Source organism: Pan paniscus, chromosome 15 (genome assembly GCF_029289425.2).
Source record: "Pan paniscus chromosome 15, NHGRI_mPanPan1-v2.0_pri, whole genome shotgun sequence".
Classification (NCBI taxonomy): domain Eukaryota; kingdom Metazoa; phylum Chordata; class Mammalia; order Primates; family Hominidae; genus Pan; species Pan paniscus.
Genome location: NC_073264.2, coordinates 61,253,703 through 61,280,648, shown reverse-complemented (window position 1 = coordinate 61,280,648; position 26,946 = coordinate 61,253,703). Strand labels below are relative to the sequence as shown.

Genomic DNA, 26,946 nt, shown 5'->3' with positions numbered 1-26,946 from the left:
GGATGCAGACTCTTCTTATTTTAAAATCTTTAAGACAAAACATGACTGAAAAGAGCACCTGTACTTTTCAAGCCACTGGAGGGAGAAATGGAAAACATGAAAACAGCAATCTTCTTATGCTTCTGAATAATCAAAGACTAATTTGTGATTTTACTTTTTAATAGATATGACTTTGCTTCCAACATGGAATGAAATAAAAAATAAATAATAAAAGATTGCCATGAATCTTGCAAAAAAGGTATTAACTCATACTATATTCTTGGATAAAATAACCTTTTAAAATACTTTAGCACATATGCTTAAAATCTAAGTTAACAGATTTGTCTTAGTCCATTTGTGCTGCTATAACAAAATACCACAGATTTGGTAATTTATAAACAACAGAAATCTGTTTTTCCTGGCTCTTGAGGCTGGGAATTCCAAGACCAATGCACCAGCAGAATTAGTGTCTGGTGAAGGCTGATCTCTGCTTCCAAAATGGCACCTCATTGCTGCATCCTCCACAGTGGAGGAATGTATGTCCTCACATGGTGGAAGGGACAGAAGGGAAAGAGGAGCAAAATGCTTTCAAAAGAGCATTTAATCTCATTCATTACTCAGTCACCTCTTAAAGGCCACATCCTTTAATACTGTTGCTTTGGGGATTAAGTTTCAACATGAATTTTGGAGGGGACAAAAACATCCAAACCATAGCAACATAAATGTACAGAATATTTCACACAAAGCAGAGTGCTGGGTAATGAGCAGATATAAAGAAGTATTTGAAATGACCTTACCTCCAAGATGCTTATACTCTTAGAAAAGTTGACAGGTACAGATGGCTGTAATTTGAAGCAGTAGGTAGGATTCATTGCACCTATTATTCATTAGGACACCTGTTGTATGTCTTCTACTGTACTGGAGTGCTTAGTATTAGTTAATTAACTCATTCCTCATAACAGCCCACTAAGATAGATGGTATTACCTATCTTGATAGGTGAAGAAAGACCAACAAGGTTTTACTTTTCCAAGGTCAAGGTCACAAAGCTAGTAAGGGGTAAAGCCATGATTAGACTCAGCTCAGGAAGATTCCACTGGCAACTCCTTACTTCTACTATTATTAATTTTACTTTAACGTTTAACACCTTACAGCAGAAAACATGCACAGGCACTAATAGGAAATCAGCAGGAGTAACAGGTAAAGAAAAACATGGTCCTTATCTACAAGCAGTTCACAACTGAGCTGGAGCCAAAGTAACATACATAAAATAACTGTAGAATAGTTGTTGGGCAAGTTGGAAGCCACCCAAGTGGCTGTCCTTGGGAAAGGGGGAAGATGACATGTGGTAGAGGTACACCATGAGGTATAGCGGGTAGAAGCAATGGAATAAATGCATACATAACAACATGGATATGTACTAGAGGCATAGTAATAAGTAAGTAAAGAAATAAAGAAGCAACGCTAACACAATACTGTTCACATACACAAATATATGTGCACAGAAGATAGTGCTCATTTTGCAAGAAAACATACAACCTAATTAGATATATATTTAGGTATGGTAATGGTTACTTAGGATGGGGAGGAAATGGGGTGAACTATGGGGATAAAATATAATAAAGAGAGGACTCTTGCGTGACCAGTGATGAAAACTGGAATAACATTATTTATTGAACACAACACACCAATTATAAGAATGAAAAGATTGGAATAATTCTAGAATGCCACAAAATAACGTATGTCATGTGGCCTGGTACAGACTATAAGCATAATAGTTCAGAAAAGGGAGATTTGCAGACAGAATCATGTGGAAGCCCTTCCTGATGAAGGTATCACTTGCACTGGGCCTTGAAAGAAAGGAATTTAGACAGATGAAGAGAAGCTTCAGGAGGCCAGGTTCCAGGTCAGTTGTGTTTTATTCATCACTGAATCTCCAGTGCCTGCCTAGCATTGTGCCTGCTGATGTCTGTTCAACTACTCCAGCCAATGAATGGTAGAAGAGGTATATATAAATTAAAATCTTTAAAGATTCATCTGTATGGCATTTTTTTCTTTTTTTTTTTTTTTTTGGAGATGGAGTCTTACTGTGTCGCCCAGGCTAGAGTACAGTGGCACTATCTCAGTTCACCGCAATCTCTGCCTCCTGGGTTCAAGCGATCCTCCTGCCTCAACCTCCCAAGTAGCTGGGACTACAGGTGTGCACCACCATGCCCGGCTAAGTTTTGTATTTTTAGTAGAGACGGGGTTTCACCATGTTGGCCAGGCTGGTCTCAAACTCCTGACCTCAAATGATCTGCCCGCCCTGGCCTCCCAAAGTGCCACCGCTCCCAGCCTGTGTATGGTATTTTTCTATGGCATGTAATTTTCTGTACACACCCTCTTTCTTTCTTAGGCTTTTTTGTCAGCAGCCCAAGATGGAAAAGGCAGCTTTATGTCAAGGTTCGCCAAAGACAGTCAAGAGCTGTGAAAGCCAAATGTTCACATTTAACTTTTTAAAAGTATTTATTACTCGGCATCAATGTATTTCTTAATCATTATCCTGAGTGGACTTTTTAAGTAGGAAGAAAATGGTGTGTTCATTACTCCAAAGCTGAAACACAGTTGGGGTTGTGTAAGGTGACAGCAGGTGAGTTGGTAAAAGAGTTAGCAGAAGTGACGGCTTTCGTTTCCTCGACTACTGGATTCACCAGTAAGCCACATGAGACCTCAGTCACAATCGGTAATTCAAAGGTAAATTTAAATATAAATATCCTGTTATTTCTGACACCTTTACTGAGGTATAATTGATGTATGATAAACTGCATATATTTAAAGTGTACAATTTGGTAAGTTTTGCCATATGGCTACACTTGTGAACCATAACCACAATCAAGAGAGTAAACACATATATCAGCCCCAGAAGTTTCCCTTTGCCCTTTTGTAATCATTTCCCCTCGCCCACCCCATTCCAGGCAACCAATGATGTGCTTGCATTATTATAGATTAGTTTGCATTTTATAGTTTTACATAAATGTAATTATACACTTTGTACACATAAACTGCTGGCGGGAATGTCAAAAGGTACAATTAACTTGAAAAAGACTTTTAGCAGTTCCTTGAAAATTTAAATATACACTTATCATATGATTTAGCCATCCCAGTCCTAGGTATTTGCCCAAGAAATGAAAGCTTATGTCCACATAAAGACTTGTAAATGAATGCTCATAGCAGCTTTACATAATAGCCCAAAACTGGAACCAACAAATGTCCATCAACAGGTGAATGGTATAAACAAACTGTTATATTCTATACAATGCAGCACTACTCAGCGATAAAAAATAATGAATGATTGATACATAAAACAACATGGAAGAACCTCAAAGAAGCCAGGGCATCTGGGTCTGGAGATTTATCAGGAGATTTTAAATTATGAATTTAATTCTTTAATGGTTATAGGATATTCAGATTATTTCATCTTGGTTGAGTTTTAGTAGTTTGTGGTTTTCAAGAATCAGATTATTTCTTCTAAGTTGTCATGTGTATAAGCCGAAAGTTACAGTATTTCCTCATTATCTTTTTAATGACTGCCTGATTTATAGCGATACTCATTTCATTCTTGATAATAATGATTTGTGTTTTTTCTTTTTGTCAGTCTTTCTACAGGTTTATGGATTTTGATTGTTTTTTGAAGAACCAGTTTTTTGTGTATGTCTTTTTCTATTTGCAGTTTCATTGATTTCTGCTTTTTGTTATTTCCTTTCTTTTGCCTGCTTCGGGCTTATTTTGCTATTCTTTTTCTTGTTTCTTGTGGTGGGAACTTAGGTTATTGTGCTTAGACCTTTCCTCATTTCTAATATACTATCTTCCTAGGTATTCCCTGGGAAGTAGGAGACAGCTCTAGGAGACACATGGGGTTGGCTATCTGGCTTTTGGAGAGACTTTGTTTGTCTACCACTAGAGTAAAAGGAGACTCTTTCAGGAAGGGAAGAGGACGGCTGCCTCTTTCATCTTTATAAGTAGGGAAAATTAATTTTCCCTGTCCCTTGCCTATGCAGTATTTGGCCACTTACATAGCCAAAATCCCATGAGTTCTTATCAGGTTGCTCTGGGGGATATGGACTAGTGCAAAGGCGGGCAGGTGCACTTGTTTACCCTGAGTAATAAGAAATCTGTCTCTGACCCTGAGCATCTTATGTGCATACTCAAGAAAAATAAAGATGAATATTAAAAAGCAAACTTTTTAAGAGTGGATACTGGTTTATCAAATACTTTTTCTGGATCTACTGAAATATTATTTTTCTCCTTTCATTCTGTTAATGTGTTGAATCATATTGATTGATTTGCAACTATCACACCAACCTCACTTTTTCAGGAAGAAACCCAACTTGATTGTGATTTATTATTGTGTGTGTGTGTGGGGGGGGTGTGTGTGTGTGTATGTGTGTAGTTTAGTTTGCTAGTATTTTGTTTGGGATTTTTGCATTGATGTTGGGGGGAATGAAATAGGTCCCTTTCTCATAAAGTTTTTGCCAGGTTTTGGTATCTAGGTTTTCTGGCATCATAAAATGAGTTGGGGAGGGTTCCTGCATTTCTACTGCTCTTTATAAGAATTTAAGATTGTCTTTCCATTGACGAATCAATCCATCTAGGCTTGTTGTTTCACTATGGAAAAGCAAATAAAGTAACTATAGGTTCCATTTCTTTAGCAGATAGGGAACTACTCAAATTTTCTATTTTTTCATTTGTCAATTTTGGCTCTTCCATAGTTTAAAGAATTTGTTCACTTCATCTAAAATTTCCAACTAATTGGCATGAAGTTGTGCACATATTTTGTCAGATGACTCTAGGATTTGTAATATCCTTTCATTCCTGATATTGGTTGTTTGTGTTTCTTCCTTTTTTCAGTCTACCAGACACTTATCAATTATCTTTTCAAAGAATCAACTTTTGGCTTAGTTGATCCACTTTATCTTCATTTTCTACTCCATTAATTCTTGTTCTTTATTATTTCCTTTATTTTCTTCAGGTTTAATTTGCTATTCTTAGAATATTTTAACTACTAGGTTCATTTTCAATCTTTTTTTTTTAATGTGCGTTTAAGACTATAAATTTCCTTCTAAGCATGGCTTTAGGCGTCTACCATAAGTTTTGACATGTAGCACTTTCACTACTCAGTTCAAATATATTCTAATTTTCATTGTAATGTATTGTCTGATCCATGAGTTATTTAGAAGTGTATTTCTTAATTTATGAACTTAATAGAATTTTTCTATTTTTGAAATTATTATTGATTTCTAAGTGAATGATACATGGCCAAAGAATATATTCCATTCCTATGACTTGGAATATGGTCAGTTTTGATAAATATTCTATCTGCATTTGAAAATAATGTGTATTTTGCAGTTGTTGGGTATTCTGTTTCATATATGCCAATTAGGTTAAGTTTTAAAGTATTATTCCAATCTTTACATATTTACGTATTTTTGCATGGCTACTGTTCTGTTACTGAGTATATTAAAATCTGGGAATGCAGACTTGTCTTTTCTCATTTTAGTTCTGTTCATTCCTGCTTATATATTTGAGGCTATATTGTTAAATCATTAAAATATTAGACCTGTTGAAACTTTCTGGTGAATCAAATCTTTTATCATTACAAATTGTCTCCCTTTATAATACTTTTCACCTTAAGGTCTACATTGAATAATGTTGCAATAGCCACCATAGTCCCCTGCCCTACCGTTTTTGTTTTTTGTATTTCATACTATAATTTTTCCATTCTTGTTTACTTCCAACCTTTGTATTCCTATACTTAAGGCATCTCTTGCATAAAGGTACTTTGTGGGTTTTCTTTCTTTTCACTTTGATGATCTTTGCATTTAATTGGTACACTGTCTATTCATATGAATGTTGTAACTGATATTTAGATTTAAACCTCCTAATCTACTGTTTGATTTCTATTTGTCCTATTTGTTCTATATTTTCTCTCCCTTTTTGCCTTATTATTCCACTTTAGCCCTGTATTAGCTTTGTAGTTCTATGATTGTTTTATTTTGCTTTTTGCTGTTCTTCTGGTGGTTACCCTATAGATGACACAGCAGTCTAATATTATTTATACTTTAATCTTCTTTCTGATAATTCTAAGGACCTTAGAATTCCTGCACCAAATTTGTATATTATTGTCACATTTTAACATTATTTATTTTAACCTCGAAGACTATTTTATATAGTTAATATTCACTTAAACTGTATATATATATTTTTAAATTACTGTTCATTCCTACCTTTATCTCTAACCTTTTTCTGGGATCTTTTTCCTTCTGTCTGAAGAATACCCTTTACTATCACCTTTAATGACAATCTGCTATTAAATTTGTTGTGTTTGAAAGTGTCTTTGCCTTCATTCTTGAAAAATTGTTTTTGGGGAAAGGCTGGGTATTGAATTCTAAAATTGCAGATATTTTCTTTCAGTAACCTGAAAATATCATGCCATTGATTTCTGCTTCCCATATTTTCTGTTGAGAAGTTAGCTGTCACAGTTTAATAAAATTGTGGCTCCTTTAAAAGTAATGTCTTTTATCATTGTCTGGCTCCTTTGATGATTTTCTTTTTGTGTTTTATTTTTTCTTAGGATGTGCTAAGGTGTAATTTTGTTTTTATTTATCATGCTTTGATCTTGCAGGTCTTCATGTCTTAAAAACTTGGAGAATTCTCAGTCATTATATCGTCACAGGTTGCTTCTGCCATATTCTCTCTTCTCCTGGAAATCCAGTTACGTGTATGTTAGATCTTCTCAAGTTAACTCTATGTCTCTTATACTCTCTACTATATTTTCCATTCTTTTGTCTCTTAGTTTTTCACATCTGGTATTTACTTCTGACATAACTTCTAGTTCACTAATTCTTACTTCACTGTATCCAGTTTCTATCAAATCTATTCACTGAATCCTTTTTTTTTTTTTTTTTCTTTTTGAGATGGATTCTCGCTCTGTCGCCCAGGCTGGAGTGCAGTGGCATGATCTTGGCTCACTGAAACCTCTGCCTCCCGGGTTCAAGTGATTCTCCTGCCTCAGCCTCCTGAGTAGCTGGGACTACAGGCACCCGCCACCACACCCGGTTATTTTTTTTTAATTTTTAGTACAGATGGGGTTTCATTGTGTTAGCCAGGATGGTCTCGATCTCCTGACCTCATGATCCGCCCGCCTCAGCCTCCCAAAGTGCTGGGATTACAGGCGTGAGCCACCGCGCCCAGCCTATTCACTGAATTCTTAAACTTGATTAATGTACTTTTAAGTTGGGGACTTGTTGATTGATTCTTCTATATAGTTTCTGATTTTCTGCTGAAATTCTCAATCTTGTGTTTTAGATCTTTAAACACACTAAACATAGTAATTTTAGACCCTGTGTTGTATAGCTCATTATCTGGGTCCCCTGTGGCTCTGTCCCATCATCTGTCGCTTCTTTCGGATTTTCATCATGTTGCCTTGTTTCCTCAGATACCTTAAATAACTTTCCAACACCAAACATGAAAAGTTATAAAAATAACTCAAAAGATCAGTCCAGAGAGGATTTACATTTGCTCTGGGTAGCGGCTGCAGCAAAGGGTCACCTGAATCCAGTTTTGGGAAGTGAGAAGATCCTAACTGCATCTGGTTTTTCTTCACCCTTACAATTTGGATATGGTCCTTGGGGTCACAACCCAATGTATGGTCAGTTAACTAGGGTTCCTTTCCCCTCCCCTACTTCCTTGGAGAGTCTTGGTCTCCAGTTTTTGTCCCTCTAACTCAGCAGCAAGGCTGTTATAAGTGTTACTTAGCGTCTCAGACTCTCAACCACCTTATCCTGAATTGGCATGTCTCCTATAAGAAAAGCAGCCCAAATGCTGAGCTCAGGTCTCTAAGTTTCATTCTGTCTTAGATCTTAGTGATGTTATTCTTCACTGTCTTTTGGTTCTCTAATGCCTTTAAGCAGATTTTAAAATACTATTTTGCCTGGCATTGCTAGTTCTCTGAAATAGTTGGTATGAATGCACCACTAAAAGTTAGAAGTAGAAAAGTAGGTTTTAGGGAAAATTCAGTAACGTTAGTGTTAGTCCAAACTGCACCATTTTGTAAGCTCCCCGCTATTTTGCAGACCTTGATCAAAGTAAAACATTTCACAGGGGTTCGGGCAGTGAGAAACATGCTGCCTAACCACCTGACCACAAGGCGGAAAAAGGCCCAACCCAAGAAATATCCCTATCATATCTTGCTGGGCAAAGTTCCAAGGAATACTATGATGACATCCCACCACAACAAGGGCCAGAACCACCTCATCATGGGAGCATCTTATCAATATCCTGCCGGGCAGCAAGCCATGCTGCCCAGACCCCTCTCACCCATGCCTATAAGTACGCCCAGCCTGTAAGCAGTGGTGGGCTCTGGCATTAAGCTGGTCCCCCACTTCTGTAGGTTTTATGCTGGACATAAAGTCTGCATTTGCTGTCAAGCTGCCCTGTGTGTGTCTTTCTTTAACTCTCACCTTCCCTTCAAAATCTAACAGTCAGTTTTTAATATACCAAGTGAAGATATCAAATAAGTGATATATATAGGTTGAGTGTAAGAAGAGAGGTTGGGTTAGGTACATATATTTGATCATCATCAATTTATTGATGATATTTCAAGTCTTGAAGTAGATGAGATTATCTATGGTGATTGCAGAAAGGAGGGCCTAGAATCAATTGTTGAGAAATTCTAAAATTTAGAGGTCAGGTAGAAGAGGAGAGGCAGCAAAGATGTTTGAGGAGTTGCTAGGAAGATAAGAAGAAAACAAAGATAATGTAGTGTCAGGAAAGTTCAAAAGAAAACACAAAAGCTGCTTCAAGGAATGGTCAAATGTGTCAATTACTACTAGTTGGTTTGACAATAAAAAGGTCAATAGTGACCTTAATAAAAACTTTTTTTTTTTTTTAATTTGGGGGAGTCATGGAGATGGGATCCAGATTGGAATGATTTGACAAGTAAATGAAAGAGAAAACCTGGCTATGAATGAAATGGAGATATGGGAGCACTTTGAGGAGGATGCAAGGTTAAGCGAAGGCATAGCTTGGCATTATTATCACAGTGCAAATCTCTAAACAACTTAAAATTCACATTATTTGGGGGACAGTAGTCCAATAAATAATATCTATCAATGGAATTTTATGCTGTCACTAAAAGTGATAATTATGGCTGGGCACGGTGGCTCACGCCTGTAATCCCAGCACTTTGGGAGGCTGAGGCGGGCGGAGCATGAGGTCAGGAATTCGAGACCAGCCTGGCCAACATGGTGAAACTCTGTCTCTACTAAAAATACAAAAATTAGCCGGCGTGGTGGCACATGCCTTTAATCCCAGCTACTCAGGAGGCTGAGCCAGGAGAATCGCTTGAACCCAGAAGGCGGAGGTTGCAGTGAGCTGAGATCGTGCCACTGCACCCCAGCCTGGGTGACAGAGCGAGATTCCATCTCGGAAAAAAAAAAGCTGATAATTACAAAGTACTTTTAATGACATGAGAAAATATTTCTACATGACAAAGATATAAAGGTGTACAGCTAGCAAATCTCAATCATGTAAATTAAATCATAAGTCTGAGATGTAAACTCAGAGTAATACAAAATCCTATCTTAGTAACTGTACTATATTACCTCCAAAAAAAGAATAACATACAAATCTCTTGAATTCATTAACTGAAAATTGGTCCAAAAAGTTTATACTTTAACATTGTTAGAGTGAACTGGTCCACATACTAAATAAATAGAATACTAATAACAACTTAACTGGTACATTTCATATAATTTGAATGATTTCTAAGGAGAATACATTATTATAAATCTAGGGGGCTCCTACTGATTTCATTGGAAATTAAGTAAGAATTAGAGGAAACTGATCTCTCAACTGATGTGGATTCATTGTTAATCCCCCTTACATGTATCTGTAAAACGTTCCTAAGCAAGAAGAGAATGAAAATAAAATTCAGATCGTATTATAAAAATTTTCTTCCATCTCCTTCTGACTTTAGTTCATATACCTGAAGACACTAGTAACTGGTAGTCCTGTTGGGTAAATCATTTTTCAGAAGCAGTAAATTCAGTTGAAAGAAATACATAATGAGTCAGATATATGCTTTAGTAGTCATATGCAGATTACCCTAACATTGCTCTTCCTGTGAATATTCACATGATGAATGGGATGAACCCTGCTCCTTTCACATATATTAAAAGGATATTTGAAAAGGAAGGAAAATATTTTATTAAAAGTTTTTTAAAGTTTATGAATTGAAGTCTATGAAAACAAACTACTTGATACAAAAACATTCAGATATTAGATGTTAAAATAAATCAGCACATTTGAAAATACTATAAATTATATTTCAAACAAATATATACACATTATGTTAACCTTCAACAGGATCCATTAACACTACTTAGAACACTGATATGTTTATCTTTTAAGTATGTAAAAATTACATAGCTGTTAACTTTGTATGGCAATTCATCTATAACACATTTAAGAAAGCATTACAAAATTCATTATATAATAATTCTACAAAAGTTTTCTCATATTTACCAAAGCCTACTAAAGTCCAGAGGGCACAAATATTGGCCAAATAGTTCTTTTATCTTAGACATAAAGATGTTTTTGCTGTTTTTTAGAACCATTAAGATGGCTAAGAGAACCAACTTTATGGAGCTTAGCTGTTCTCAGGCATCTGAATGGGGGTGTGGAGAAGTCCTCAAGTTACAAGAATCACAGTTACTTTTTTAGGATGAAAAAATAAAAACATTGCATTTGATGACATTACAGTCAAAATGAGCTCTAATACAAATGTATATGGAGAGGTTTTGAAGAATAAATCGGATATCCCAGGGGAGGTTCTGCTGCTTGTACCGTAAGATTTCTTAAAAGTAGTGGATGAGCTTGTATACTATAACGTTCTTCATCATCGTTTGTGGCATAAAGTAATTCCCATGAAAGATTGGCCCACTGACCTCTAACAGCTTCAGGATTTAACTTTCCCACTTGGATCAATAATTCTTGAAGGCTAAGTACTCTCCCAGTGTAAATTCCCTTTAAAGTAAAAAGAGTAGGAGGAGGAGAAAAAGAAAAGAGATTCCATTTAGGTCTTTATATTTTATTCATAAACTTAGAGAAAAATTGCATTGTAATTAGGCAAACTTTTCCCAAGTTCAAAAAACAGAAAGTAGTGTTTAAAAATGTACACAAGTTGCCTGTATTCAGAATCAAGAATTACCTCTACTTCCTTGGTTCTTTAAATAAAAGTTTCCTGGCAGCCATTTCAATCACCATTAGGCAAAATCTTAGTCACTTCTCTTTGTCTGCCTTTTCTGATCTGTTGCCTCAGCGATGCATAGTCATAAATACTATTTGGTGGTGAATGATATAATAGGCTCTTTTTAAAGAAACAGCTTTGTTGAGATATAATTCACATTCCATATAATTCACATTTACTTACTATATGCAATTCAGTGGTTTTTATTATAGTCACAGATACGTGCAACCATCACCACAGTTAAGTTTTAAAACATCATAACCTCAAGAAGCATCCTTGTACTCTTTAGTTATCACCATCCTATCTCCTCACTGACCATTCCCTAAGCAACCACTAACATACTTTCTATCTTTATAGACTGGCCTGTTCTGTAAATTTCACTTGAAATGAATCATATAATACGTGGTCTTTTGTGACCGATTTCTTTCACTTAGCGTATTTTCAAGGTTCATCTATGTTGTAGCATGTATCAGTACCTTATTCCTTTTTATGGCAGAATAATACTCCATCATATGGATATAATAAAATTTGTTTTCAGCAATTGATGTACAGTTGGTTTGTTTCCACCTTATAGCAATTAAGAATAATGTTGCTATAAACATTCATGTACAAGGTTTCATGTGGATTTATGTTTTTATTTCTCTTAGGTATACATACTTAGGGATAGAACTGCTAGGTCATATGTCAACTCTATGCTTAACTATTTGAGAAACTGCCAGAATGTTTTCCAAAGTGGCTGTACCATTTTACATTCCCAAGAGCAGAAGAGGGTTCCAATTTCTCCACATCTTGTTAACACTTATTTTCAGACCTTTTGATTTTAGCCATCCTGTGTGTGTGAAGTGTTATTTTATTGTAGTTTTGATTTGCACTTCCCTGATGACTAATTACACGGAGCACTTCTCATGTACTTATTGGCAACTTGTACATCCTCTTTAAACAAATGTCTATATAGATCCTTTGTCCACATTAAAATCTATTTATCTTTTTATTATAGAGTTGTAAGTTTTTTTTTTATATATTCTAGTAACAGTCCCTTATCAGATATGGGCAAATATTTTTCCCATTCTGTGAGTTGTCTTTTTACTTTTTTGATGGTGTCCTTTGAGGAACAGAAGTTTTTACTTTTGATGAAGTCATATTTATCTATTTTTCTTTTGTTTCTCATGCTTTTGGTGTCATATCTAAGAATCTATTGCCAAGTTTAAGGTCATGAAGATTTACCCTTATGTTTCCTTCTAAGATTTGTATGGCTCTTATGTTTAGGTCTTTGATGTATTTTTGAGTTATTTTAAAAATACCGTATATAAAGTAAGGTCTGTAGTGGGTTAAATAGCATCTATTTGAAGTTACCTGTGAATGTGACCTTATTTGGAATGGGTACTTTGCAGATGTAATTGAAGATTTAGAGATGAGATCATCCTGGATTTAGGTGGGTCCTAAAGCCAGTGACTGACATCCTTATAAAAGAAAGTAGTGGTAGAATTGACACATGAGAGTATAGAGAATAAGGCCATGTAAATATGGAGACAGAGACTGGAGTTACTCAGCCATAGCCAAAGAATGTTAAGGGCCACCAGAAGCTGGAAGAGGCCAGGAGAGATTCTTTCCTAGAGCCATTAGAGGAAGCGTGGCTCTACTGGCACCTTGGCTTCAGCCTTCTAACCTTTAGAACTATGAGAGAATAAATTTCCATTTTTTAAAAAGTCACCCAGTTTGTGGTAATAATTGTTGCAGCAGCTCTGGGAAACTTATACTAGTAATCCAACATTATTCTTTTGAATGTTGCTATCGGAAGATGATTTCCCCAGTGACTGGTCTTGGCATCCTTGTTGAAAATTAGCTGGCTAAAGACCCATGGGTTTATTTCTGGATCCTCAATTCAATTCCACTGATTTATATGTCTATCATTATGCCAGTACCATACTGTTTTGATTATTGTTTCACGTAAGTTTTGAAACTTGGAAGTATGAGTCGGCCAATTTTCTTTTTCAAGATTGTTCTGGCTATTCAGGGTCTCTTGAAATTCCATATAAATTTTAGAAAATCAACTTGTCAATTTCCAGAAAGAAGCCAACTGGAATTCTGAAAAGGACTGTGTTGAATCTGTAGATATATTTGGAGAGTATTGCCATCTTAACAATATTATTTTGATTTATGAACACTGGATGTTTATTTATTTAGATATTTTTCTCTTTTAACAATGTTTTGTAGTTTTCAGAGTGTAAGATCTGTACTACTACTGTTCAATTTTTCCTAAGTATTTTATTCTTTTTGATGCTATTTTAAGTGGGATTTCCTTAACTTCATTTTTGGTTTGTTCACTGCTAGTGTGTAGAAATTCACCAGATTTTTGTATGTTGATCTTATATCTTGCAACCATCCTGAATTTGTTAATCAGTTCTAAGCTTTTTAGTTGATTCCTTAGATATTCTATACATTAAGATCATGTCATCTGTGAATAGAGATAATTTTACTTCTTCCTAATCTGAATGCCTTTTATTTCTTTTTCTTGCCTAATTACTCTGGTGTCTTAGCTCAGGCTGGTATAACTAAATACCATAGACTAGGTGACTTAAAGAAGAGACATTTATTTCTCATAGTTCTAGAGGCTGGGAAGTCCAACATCGGGGTGGTTTCATGGCTGGGTTCTGATGAGGGCTATCCTCCTAGCTCATGGATAGCCATCTTCTTATCCTGTTCTACAGCAGAAAGACAGGAAGCTGTGTGTGTCTCTTCCTCTTCCTATAAGGGCACTAATCCCATCATGGGGCTCCATGCTCACGATCTCATCTAAGCCTAATTACCTCCCACAGGCCCCACCTCCTACTACCATCAGGCTGGTCTCAAACTCCTGACTTCAGGTGATCCGCCTGCCTCGGCCTCCCAAAGTGCTGGGATTACAGGTGTGAACCACTGCACCCAGCCTTATGTTAACCTTAAAAAAAAAAAGCTATTTCTCTTTCTTCCTGTAGATTCAAGAATCCAGAAATGAATTATCTGGATTCATTTCCTTTATCCAGTACAGCTTTGCCTCTACTGGCTTCCTTTGTGCAATTATTAGCAAATTACATTCCTATATGTTATAGGCCCAACAATACATGAATACATATTGTTTTAGGCTTCAACATATAAATTCGGGGCGTACATAAACATTCAGTCCATACCACCTGGCTAGAAGTTCTAGTACAATGTTTAATAAAAGTGGTAAGGGTAGACATTCTTGTCTTCTTGATCTTAGGGGTAAGCATCCAATCTTCACCAATAATTATGATGTTCACTGTGAGTTTTTCATAGATGTTCAGGTTGAAGAAGTTCCCTTCTTTCCTATTTTGTTTTTACTATGAAAGGGTGTGGGATTTTGTTAAATAGTTTTTTTATATCTACCGAGATGATCATGTGGTTTGTGTCTTTTATTTTATATATGACATATTTATATATTAATAAAAATTATAATTTTATATATCATAGCGCTTCCTGTGCTCAAGCAATCTTCCCACTTCAGCCTCCAGAGTAGCTGGGACTACAGGAACATACCACCATGTATGGATAATTTTGTTTATTTTTTTTTAGAGACAAGGTCTTACTATGTTGCCCAGGCTAGTCTTGAACTCCTGGACTCAAGTGATTCACCTGCCTTGGCCTCCCAAAGTGCTGGGATTACAGGCATTTTCTTAAATCCAATCTGATAATCTCTGCCTTTCATTTGGATTATTTAATCCATTCCCATTAATTTTATTACTGAAATAGCCGAATTTTGCCTGTCATTTTCCTTTGTTTTCTTTGTCTCGTATCTTTTTTATCCCTTTTTCTTAACTTTTATCCCTCTTTTGTGACTTTCTCTCGTATTAAGTGACTATTTTGTAATATGCCATTTAAATTTCTTTAATGATTGTTTTCACTTTTTTTTCTCAGTTATTTCCTCAATGGTTGACTAAAGCTTACTATCTCTGTCTTATAAGATTCAGCCTCAGATTTACACTAATTTTGGTGAAGCAGAAATATTACTCTTACAACGTTCTAGTTCCTTTTCTTCCCTTCTGTGGTATTGTTATACATATCGCATTATAAACGTTACAAATCCAACAGTACATAGTTATAATTATCACTTTATATAATTTTATGCCTTTAAAAGAAGCTGAGAGAAAAGGGAGCAAGTATACATTTATTGTGTTTGTTATATTAATTATTTTTTAGAGACAGGGTCTTGCTCCATCACCTAGGATGGAGTGCAGTGGTGCAATCATAGCTCACTATAACATGAACACCTGGCTCAAGTAGTCCTCCCACCTCAGCCTCTCAAGTGGTAGCTAGGACTACAAATGCACGCCACCACACCTGGCTAATTTTTATTTTTTGTAGAGATGGGCTCTTGCTATGTTGCCCAGACTGGTCTCAAACTCCTGGTCTCAAAGCAATCCTCCTGCCTTGGCCTCCCAAAGTGCTGGGATTACAGTCATAAGTTACCATGCCCAGCCTTGTTATGTTACCCTTTTTTTTTTTTTTTTTTTTTGAGATGGAGTCTCGCTCTTGTTGCCCAGGCTGGAGTGCAGTGGTGCAATCTCGGCTCACTGCAACCTCCACCTTCTGGGTTCAAGCGATTCTCCTGCCTCAGCCTCCCAAGTAGCTGGGATTACAGGCGCCCGAGTAGCTGGGATTACAGGCACCCACCACCACACCCAGCTAATTTTTTTTGTAGTTTTAGTAGAGACAAGGTTTCACCATGTTGGCCAGGCTGGTCTCAAACTCCTGACTTCAGGTGATCCGCCTGCCGCGGCCTCCCAAAGTGCTGGGATTACAGGTGTGAACCACTGCGCCCAGCCTTATGTTAACCTTAAAAAAAAATGCTATTTCTCTTTCTTCCTGTAGATTCAAGAATCCAGAAATGAATTATCTGGATTAATTTCCTTTATCCAGTACAGCTTTGCCCCTACTGGCTTCCTTTGTGCAATTCTTAGCAAATTACATTCCTATATGTTATAGACCCAACAATACATGAATACATATTGTTTTATAGAATTGCTTTTCAAATGAGTTAAGAGAAGAAATATGCCTTTTTATTGTTTTTTATAATTACACAGTTACCTTTATTGGTGCTGTTTTTGTGTGAATTTGAATTATTGTCTGTGGTCACTTACTTTCAGCCTGAAGAACTCTAGTATTTCTTGTAAGGTGGGTCTGGTAGCAAAAAATTCTGTTTTTGTTTATCTGGGAATTTCTTTATTTTGCTTTCATTTTTGAAAGATCACTTTGCTAGATATAGGGTCCTTGGTTAACCTTTCCATTTTGGGGTTTTCTTTAGGGGGCACTTTGAATATGTCATTCCATGCTTCTGGCCTCCATTGCTTCTGATGACAAATGAGAATTTTATATGACTTTCCTTAAAATGTACAAGTAGTTTTTACTTGGTGCTTTCAAGGTTTTCTCCTGGTCTTTGGATTTCCACATTTTTACTATGATGTATTTGCCTGCGGATCTCTTTGCATTTATTCTAAAGTTCACTGAAGTTCCCGGATGTGTGGATTAATGTTTTACAATAAATTTAAGAAGTTTCAGCCATTATTTCATCAAATAATTTTTTTTCTCCCTTCCCTCTCTCTCCTCTCCTTCCGATACTAAGTGTATGTTGGAGCAGTTAATGGTGTCCCACGTTTCTCTGAAGCTCTCTTCCTTTTTATTCATTCTTTTCTCTTCTTTGGATTGCATAATCTCTATTGATCTAGAATCTTCAAGTTCACTAATTCTTTCTTCTGCCAGTTTAAATCTACTGTTGAGCCCCTCTAGTGGAATTTTTCATTTGGTTCTTTTTTATAATTTCTATCTCTACATACATTCTCTATTTGATGTGATTGTCACCATACTGTCCTTTATTTCTTCAACCATGATTTCCTTTGGTTCTATGAACATATTTATAATGACTACTATGAAATCTTTTATTAAATCTGACATCTGTTCCCTCTTACAGGCAAGCCTGGTTGTCTGCTTTTTACCCCCGATATATGGGTTAGACTTTCCCATTTCTTTGCATATCTCAACTTTTTGTTGAAAATTGGATATTCCAGGTAACACTGTAGAAATTCTGGGTGCTGGTCCTCTTCATTCCTAACTCCAGGGCTTGTTATTATTATGTACTTGTTTGTTTAGTGATTGGCTGGCTTATTGTAGTGAAGTCAATCCCTGTCTGCTCCCTACCATCCCCTGCCCAGTTTGAAGTCTCAGATATGGCCTCTCATAGAGTACAGCCAAATTGTGAATGCACACAGTTACCTTGGGATGGTTTTGGCAGGGCTATCTTGTCTGTTAAGTGTTCATACCCAGCTATTAAGCTCCACCGATTGCCAGCTGGTTACTCTATGTTTTCAACAAAGACCTGGGGCATAAATTGCTCCACAGACTGATCCAATTAAATGTGAACTCCTTGAAAGGAATAGCTTTTGATGTGTTTGAGATTTGTTCTGATCCCAGGAAGGCTCTTTGCTCTTTCTTCCCCTGAAAAAAATCTAGCCAGTTTACAGTTTAGCTTAATGAACCTACCAGTCTCCTAAATATTAGTTTGCACCACAACCTCCACCATTTATGTTGTTTTCTTTTTTTGACACTATCATAAAACAGCAAGTCCTCCATTGTTTTCAAGAACATTTTGGGCTTTAATGTGTCTACACTCTGTTGCAGATAAATCAGTTCCTCCGGGAAGAAGAGATTCAGAGCTTTTGTTGTGTTAATAATTTGCTTCTCCCACTGGGCAAAATCTCTGAGCCAGAGTTCTGGGCGATAGCATGCTTCTCTCTTGAGCGACACTTCTGCTTTAGGAGATAAGCATTTGGTGGAGGGAAGGAGTAGCCTCAGGTCTCTCTAGCTTGCCTCTCCCAGCATAGGACCTCCACATTATGAGTGGGCAAGAGTGATCAAGGCCCCAGTATTTTCAGTGGCATCACACCCAAGATAAAGTCTCCATCCCGTAAGTGCGGTTGGCCAGAAGGGAATCTTTACTTGGACATCACATGCCTGGAATCCAGCCTCAGCAACAGGTAGCTGGGACAGGATTAAAAATGTTGAACTCCTGCCCTTCCTAGGAAACAGTCCTCCAACTGGGAGCTGACAGAGAAGAGAGCCTACGTTCTGGGTTGTACCAGTCTGAGGGGAGATTCCATCTTGCTGAGGTTCAGGTAGGGTAGGTCTTGGTTCAAATACTGCAGTCTCTTGCTATTCTCACTGGGTTTTAGCAGATTTCTTTGAATAAATGTGTTCATTTGCTGTATGCCCTTAGGAGACTTTCTAAGACTTTAAATGGTTATTTAAAAAAAATTTTTTTTCATCAGTTTCACTGGGGAGTGCATTTGCAGAGCTCCTCAAACCAGAATGCCAGACAGACAAAACCATGATAAGCTCATAACATTGAATCTTTCATGTTGTGTACACTTGACAACATTTTAAATGCAATAAGAACAAGTACTAAATCTTAAAGAGTCATCCCCTATTTTAAGTCTCTGGATTTTCATAGGTTAGGTTTGCTTCAATACAGTATAAATGTCAGCAAAATACTTTGCCACTTACAGATAAATTTTTCTAGGAGTCAAATCCAAGTGATGATTCATACACTTGAACATAGGAATACAATCCATTTAATGAAATATGTTATAGCATACTACACATACTTAGCTCTCTTATAGGTCAGGCATTGCACTATGGCTACACAGCATTTTTAATTGGCTCCTCTTCAGTTGGCAAAAGTAGAGAAATCAGCTATTCTAGAGTTCATCTAGCTTAGCCAAAAAGTCATGATTACAAATGCCTTAAAACTATAATATATCACAGCTATAACGTTATATCATTTATCACTTAGTTCAAATACTTTATAACTTATATCCATTCTTTAAAGTTAGTATATATAAGTTTAAAAATTTTTTAACCTTACCATATTAGAATCATACCCCAGAGAAAACAAGTATGGCTTTTCTTGTAAAATTGCTTCCTTCCACTTTTCATCAGATACCAAACCAATGTACCAGTCACGTTCATATTCTTCAAGGTACTTAATCAGTTCTCTAAAGTCTTCTATTGGACCTAAACTTGCTTTATCAATCATTAGTTTCAGAGTATACCTAAAAAAAATGGAGAACCGAAGAATTTTAGAATATTTGCTGTCAACTTTAAAGATCAAATAGATTTTGTTAAATCAATATTTTAAGACATTGAACTGAAATCATATCTATTTCAGATAAAAAGTGGAGGAAGAAATGATGCAGTTAAGGTGAAGAAATCAGAAAGCCATAAAAAAACCAGGTTTTCCATATAAACAAAACCAAAGGAAGCACAAATTAAAGTGTACCCTTGATACAATCACACTACACATGAAACATTTTTTTCATTTTGAGGAAAGTAAATTTTAAAAAACTAGAAACGAATAACTGTCTTCTTGTATGTGATTTAGAAAAATCAGTATTTTTCCAACAATGTTATAACTTACATATGATCAAAATGGATTACCTGAATGCTTTCAGTGCTAGTTGAAACAGTTCTGGCTTTTCTGTGAGCCAGTCCAAAGCAACAGACCAAGGCAAAACACCACTGTAAACTCTCAATATATGACCAGGACTAGGAGCCATATTGTCTATTCCAAATAAACTAAAATAACAAGTCATTACTGTATGAACATAAAAGTCTTTTAAAACTTTGTCCTTGGCAATTTCTTCCAGTACATTTGAGGCCTTCTCTTCTGAATGATAACATTCCAACTGCCTTAGAACAAATTGGTACCAGTCTTCTGGAAATAACGAGCTCATCTCCTTCATTTTGGAACTGGGCATACAGCTAGTCCTCCACTCTGCGGGTAAGCATACTAAGTGAGAATGTGAACAACTGAACTCCATGAGAGGAATATATGGCATGTCCTCTTGTTTTCCTTTGTCAACAGCAGGGTATCCTAATAGAACTGCTTTGTAAAGATCGTTTTCAGGAACAGTGCCTGTAGAATGATCACCAACCCTCTGTGATTCTACTGATCCTGGAATAAACAAATTTGTACCTGGCAAATCTTTCAACTGATGTTTTTCTTCTATTACTTTTTTGATAGTTGGCTCATCATCAAAAATATTATCATCAGACCAGTCATTAAAAGTTTCTGAATTTAAACTGTCTATGTCTTCTGGGGATTTGGGAGGTGGCGAAGTGTTCAAAGCAGGCAACATTAGAGGTGCTTTCCCTTTATTTTCAGTGTTGTGAACATTCTCTTTCATGCCAGGCCTTTTGGAGCAGTATTGAACAAGTATCCACACAAGTACTTTAATGAGGTCACCTTTAAATTCTTTTAAGTTTTCATGAGAATCAATTATGCCTGATAGAACATTCCTGGCATCAGAATACAATTTCACAGGCAAAACAGTACAGGGTGTCAAGACATTTCCAAAGTGTTCATTAAGGGAACATACTCTTGTGTATTCTTGCTCAAAAGCATCTTCAAAAACTTCATCAACTCTGCGAGCTTCTGCAGTATGACAGGATGTTTCCTGCAATTCTAACCCCTAAAGAAGAAATAAAAAGTACTTGAGTTTATAATCATTTATTACATAATATACAGCAACTAGTCATGTAAATGCCCATAGATTCTCATCACAAAAATATGGAAAATGACAAAAACAATTTCTTTAACTCAAGAGCAACATCCTGACTTAAAGTTAATGGCACTTAACACATTTGATTCTGGATAGAGATTAAAAATAATGCTACTATTATTTTTTAAAATATTATGGAAATTCTACTAGAAATTGAGCAAATTTATTAGGTATGAATATAATTTTAAAAGACTATAATCATAGTTAAGAGTGAGCCACACAATAAAAACTTTTAAATTATAATCCTGGAGGAGAAAAAAAGCAAAATTAGAATTATACAGTATATACAGTAGTATTATATGCTTTCCATCCCACTTTATGAGACTAATAGCATTATTCAGTGTATGGATGTGCCAGAATTTATCAGTCTCCTGTTCCAGATTTATAACATCAGAATGCAGATTTACTTCTTTGATTACTTTGGTTACTGCTATGTCAGTAGTGCCTAAACCAGTATCTGGTACACAGTGGGTATGCAACAAATATATGCTGAGTGAATGAATATCATCAATATATCCTTACATAAATTTTAAACAACTTTTGATTACCTCCTTAGAAGGAATCACTTGAAAAGGATGTATCAGGTCACTATTTACTATTATAGTTGCTACTGCTTATTTAAATATTGCTTATTTATATATTTTTACAAAGCTGTCAGTGCCTTCAGAACTTGTTTTTAAGTCACAGCTCCACCAGGTGCTGGCAACAACTTGAGCAGGTCACCTACCCTCTCTGAGATTCCTTTTTCCTCTGTTTCAAAGGAAAATAATCCTAGTGTATATGGTTGTGAAGGTTGCATGTTTTGTAAATTTTAAAGTATTAATATAATTGTTAATAGATGGCATGGCCTAACCCAGCTTGTGTCAAAAAAAGACAGACAGAAAAAAAGAGTACCACCAAAAAGTATATTTTTAAACCACATATGTCACAGAGCACAAAGGATCAATCAACATTATTAGGTATTATTAAACCATATCATTTTTAAACAGAACAAAATTAAGTAATCAAAATGTCCTCAATATTTTTTGTCTTCTGGTATGGGTTAGACTAGAGCAGAGGTTCTCAATCTGTAGGTGAGTCAGCATCACTCGGAGCGCTGTTTGAAATATAGGTTGCTGATCCCACCCCTAGAGTTTCTAACTTAGTAGGTTCAGGGTAGGGCCCAAGAATTTCCACTTCTAACAAGTTCTCAGGAAATATTACTAATACTAGTCAGGGCACTGCATTTTGAGAACCACTGGACTAAAGAGACAGCTTTTTAGTCACTAGCGATTTTATCCAATCTGTGCTAGTACAAAAAATTCACTTACTATTCATTATATAAAACAAAACAAAACAAAACATTTGTTAAAGGCCTATTCTGTGCCAGGCACTGTTTCAGGGGCTTAGGATGTATTCCCGAATAAAAACAAGAAATCCCTGTGCTTATGACACTACTTATAAAGTGAGGGACATGGGTAATCACCAGTAAAACTAATAAGTAAATTACGTAGTTTGTGAGAAGGTATAAGTACTATAAAAATAAGGAAAAAGTAAAGCAAGGCAAGTGGGGGTTAGGAGTGCTGGGATAAGAGTGGGAGTGTAATTTTAAATATGATGGCCATAGGAAATCTCACTGAGGAGGTGACATTTGAGCAAAGACCTGAAAGTGGTGAGGGAGGGAGTTAGGTGATTATATGAAAGTAGAGTGTTTCAGGCAGAGGGAATAGCCAGGAGGCTGGAATAGAGTGAGAGGGTTAAAGCAATAAAGGCCAAAGAGGGAATAGGAAGCCTGGCCATTTAGAGCCTGGCTTTTACTCTAAATGAAAGAAGAGATCCACTGCAGGGTTTTGACTACAGAAGTGACATGGTTTGACTTAGATTTTAAAGATCATTCTGGCTGACAGTATACTGTAGGGGCACATAGGTGGAAGCAGGATGACCAATTAGGAGGCTATTTCAATTATCCAGGTAAGGGATCAAGGTGGCTGGGACCAAGGTGGTAAAAAGAGATGGGATACAGAATATGGTTTATAGGTGGAGCCCATAGGATTTCTTGTCGGACTGGGCGTGGGAGTATACAAGTAAAAAAGGAGTTAAACATGACTCTAAAATTTTTGGCCTGAACAACCAGAAGGACAGAGTTGTCAGCAAGGACTACTAGGCTCTGGGACACCCTTGTGTTAAAAAGGTCAAAGAAAAGAGAAGGAACCACAAAGTAGAGAAGTAACCCATGAAACAAGTGAAAAGAAGAGAATAGCTGTGTAAAATGCTGCTGATGGTTCGAATAAGACTGGTTCTGAGAGTTGATCACTGGACTTAGCAAGTGCCAGTCACTAGAGACCTTGACAAGAGCAGGTTGGGTGGAGTAGTAGGGTCAAAAACCTAGAGTAAGTTGAAGATAGAATGAAAGAAATTAAATTGGAGATACAATTATAAGCAGCTCTAATAAGGCCATTTTGCTCTTCAAGGAAGGAGACAAATAGGGTATAGCAGGTAGGGGCAGTAGGATTAGAAGACAGTTTTTATTAAGTTGAGAATGCTTAAATGATATAGGAGTTAAAAAAAACATTACTGATTCACACTTTTGAGATGCTCAACTTGACAGAGATAACAAGAATAGGACTGGAAGAAAAGGAAGCAGGTATATTTTGCTACCATGCTCTATTATACAATTAACATTAGTCCACCTATCAACATGTGCTTATTGAAATATACTTTAAAAATCCCTAGGTGTTTTCACAGGTAATTGAAAAGATATTCTTCTTTCAAATTGAGTGTTTGATGTGAACATAACAGGTAAAATTTTACACATGAACTATAAAAACACTACAGATGTTTTAAATGCACACTGACCTTAATGTTAATAGAGCAGTAAGTATAGCCACATTCCAGAATCATTATCCATATTAAACGATCCTGAAAACGGCCCAAGTAATGAGATCCAGGTAGGAGGAGACCTACAACAAATTAGAAAAAAAAAAAAAAAAAAAAAGAAAATCATTTTCAAACTTCTTTTATTTTGCCATGTGAATCTTCAAAACTAAAAAGACATCTAGAACTGATTCACGACTCCTACCCTCTCATTAGGTCAAGAACAGAAATAACTATTCACTGTGTATCAGGAGGCATTAAATTAACTCTTTACAAGAGCAGTTGGAACAGATAATCTACAGGTGATACTACATAAAAACTCAAGGATTTTCCAGAAAAACAAATTAGAAGTTGTTGTATACAATCTTAAATACATGTTAATTATATTAGGAAAAGTATTGAGTTTATAAAAGTCAGCTTGACAGTCATGACTTAAAATATTTTTGACATTTTTATACATGGATATAAACATATAAAAAGTGTTTTGTGGTTTAAAAATGTACATAAAATGCTACATACCGTACAAATACTTTTTAAATTTAGTTTTTCTCTAAATACTTTTATTAATGAGATTTGCCCACATCTATGGCAAACAGCTAAAATTTATTATAACTGCTGTCAAAAATACATTGTATCAATTTAACTGAATTTGAGTATTCATTTCCTTATTGATAAACTTTTCAGATGTTTCCAACTTTTCACTGTTGTAAATAATGTTGCAGAAATTATCTTTGTGCAAGTCGGCTTGTACAATATGTGGTTCAGAACAGTGTTAACATACCAGAACCAACTACTATCCTTCAAAAGGTCTGCTTATATGGTTGGTCCTTGCCTGGCATCTGGGAACCCCCTACCTGATAAGACTCTCGTATTGTGTCTAACTGTACAAACAATATAGTACATACAGAACATCTGCTCTCCTTTTGGGATTCTGGAGTATTGGTATGTGCTAGGCAGACAGCGCCTGCATGACCAGCCTGCAGTAAAAGCCCTGGGCATTGAGTCTCAAATGAGTTTCTCTGGCAGTCAACATATCACACATCACAACTTGTTGCCAGGGCATTAAGCACATTCTGTGCAACTCTGTGCAACTCCTGGAGACTTGCACCTGGTCTCTTCTACTCCTCATGATTTTTCCCTTTGCTGATTTTGCTCTGCATCCTTTTGGTGTAATAAATCTTAGCTGTCAGTCCTCCTAGTGAACCATCAAACCTGGGGTAGTCTTGAGGACCCCCCAAAACACATGTACTAGAATTTCTCTAGAACTGGAATCACTAAATCATGGAATCTAAAATTGGAATCCCTGAGCCACGGGATATATACATCTTTATTACAGACTACCATTTAACTCTTCAAAGCGGTTGTACAAATTTACATTTCCTTCCAGAAAGGTCTGAAAGTTCTTGTTCCCCATGCCCTAGCCAATACTTGGTAGTGTCAAATTGTTTACATTTTTGCCACTCTGATGTATGTGAAATATTATTTCATTGCTTTTTTCCCCACCAGAAAATACTTTATAACGCAATTCTTGGTTGAGTATAATTGGTTTGATAATAAAGTATAATTTTTATCTAATTACTATTTCTGATGGGAGTTTAACCCCACAGGTGTTTTAAAAAATAAAACAGCATTACATAATGAAAATTAATTAACACTGGATAAAAGTATTGTAAGTATATTTTCTATAAGACAAATGACTATTCATAAAACATCTATAGTACAAAGATAAAATATTTTTTCTCATAAATCATCTCACATAATAATTAAAGTTCAACCTGAAGTAAGCATTTTATTAAAATTCTAATCTTAAATTGTTACTCTGCCTAGAATGAGTTTGTCAGAAAGTTATCTGTCATTTTAAAAACAAGTTTCAGGGGTTAAAGCACATGGCAGGAGATGACACACTAGTGTCATCAACTTATACCTTATCTAAAACCAACCTTGAGAAGTACAATACAGTTAAAATTTACAGTTAGTGTTTGACAAAAGCATTAAAACTCATAACATTAGTTTACTGTCATCAAAAACCTATTATCTTGCTAATAACTGAATAGCATTTCATTTTGGGAGGTTACCTTACCTACTGATCACTGACTGAAGTTTTTATGTTATCTTGTCCAGACTGCTTAAGTCTGTGTAACTCATAAAGTATGAACAAAACTCCATCTGCTCCTCAAGCTGATATTATGTAAAGCTAGTTTTCACTAAACTTTATGAACATATGCTACTGCATTTACTTGACATGAACTCATTATAAATTCATGAAAATCTTCAGGGAAAGGTGTTTCCATGTTTCGATGGTGCATTGTAATCTGAATTTATTCAAGAAAATGTATTTAAAAAATTATAAAATCACCTTAATAAAAATTTCCCTCAGTATTTTTATTTTGTAACTTAATTTAGATGAAAACAAGGAGCAGGAGATAAACTTCTAATTTCATATTTAGTCTTTCTGCCTACACATCAAATTGTTATGGTTGTTATGCTATCTTATGGTTGGATAAAAAGATTGTTTTCCTGTTTGTTATTTTTTTGTACTTTAAATACATTAGTGAGAAATTCTTGAGCACAACCCATTTACTTACCTAAACTTCCAGCTGCCATTGCAGTCTGCAGTACAGCAGTCAACCTGGGCACCATTTGGTAGTAGTACACTGTATCTGCACACACACAGGCTGTGGTACCTGCTGCTCCTGGCCAACTCTGAATAGGTCGGGGAAACCCCACCAAGAACACAGGAAGGGTGAAAAGAGGGAGTAAGGGAGAAGAGAGTAGTGTAGAAAAAACTATGATGACCAACACGAATGGAGAAAAGACAATGTTGAGTATACATAAAGTGGCAGTTGTTTTTCGACGTTGTTTTTTCTCTGTCCATGATGTCAAAAGCACAGTCACGGCAAACTGCAATTTAGAGATGAACTGAATCAAACGATCACGTATGATACCAACCTGTAGAAATGTAAAAATTATTTTTATTTATCCTTAGAAGATTTTTCATGAATTTTCAAGATCATATAAGACAGACTATACAGTAATTTTATTATTGCCCCAGTATTTTTGAAGAAATAAATCTTATTCTTTGATTTTTTAATTTTCTCCAACCTCATAATTAATAAACAAGACTATATTTTAAAGTTTGTTCTTAAAAAAAAAACAGTAACACTAAAGAGAGCTGACAGTGTACTAACTATGCTTTAAGGCTGAACCACTGTAGGCCA

The 26,946-nt window shown here is 35.9% G+C and overlaps 2 protein-coding genes across 6 annotated transcripts in view; one reads left to right on the top strand and one right to left on the bottom strand.

The window, feature by feature from the left end:
* Positions 1–237, top strand: part of DHRS7 (dehydrogenase/reductase 7) — a 20,768-nt gene extending 20,531 nt beyond the window's left edge. For both annotated transcript variants that reach the window (XM_008956996.4, XM_034937641.3), the window contains one exon: positions 2–237. In XM_008956996.4, the coding sequence (XP_008955244.1) occupies positions 2–49 (48 nt within the window). In that variant the 3' untranslated portion in view covers positions 50–237. The remainder of the gene's footprint in view (position 1) is intronic.
* A 9,961-nt stretch (positions 238–10,198) lies between these two features.
* The window catches only part of PCNX4 (pecanex 4), a 55,688-nt gene continuing 38,940 nt past the window's right edge, over positions 10,199–26,946 (bottom strand). For all 4 annotated transcript variants that reach the window (XM_063596080.1, XM_055097654.2, XM_008956997.7 and 1 more), the window contains 5 exons: positions 26,314–26,677; positions 23,711–23,814; positions 19,752–20,785; positions 19,180–19,366; positions 10,199–11,041 (listed from right to left, as the gene is read on the bottom strand). In XM_063596080.1, coding sequence (XP_063452150.1) covers positions 10,790–11,041; positions 19,180–19,366; positions 19,752–20,785; positions 23,711–23,814; positions 26,314–26,677 — 1,941 coding nt within the window. In that variant the 3' untranslated portion in view covers positions 10,199–10,789. The remainder of the gene's footprint in view (positions 11,042–19,179; positions 19,367–19,751; positions 20,786–23,710; positions 23,815–26,313; positions 26,678–26,946) is intronic.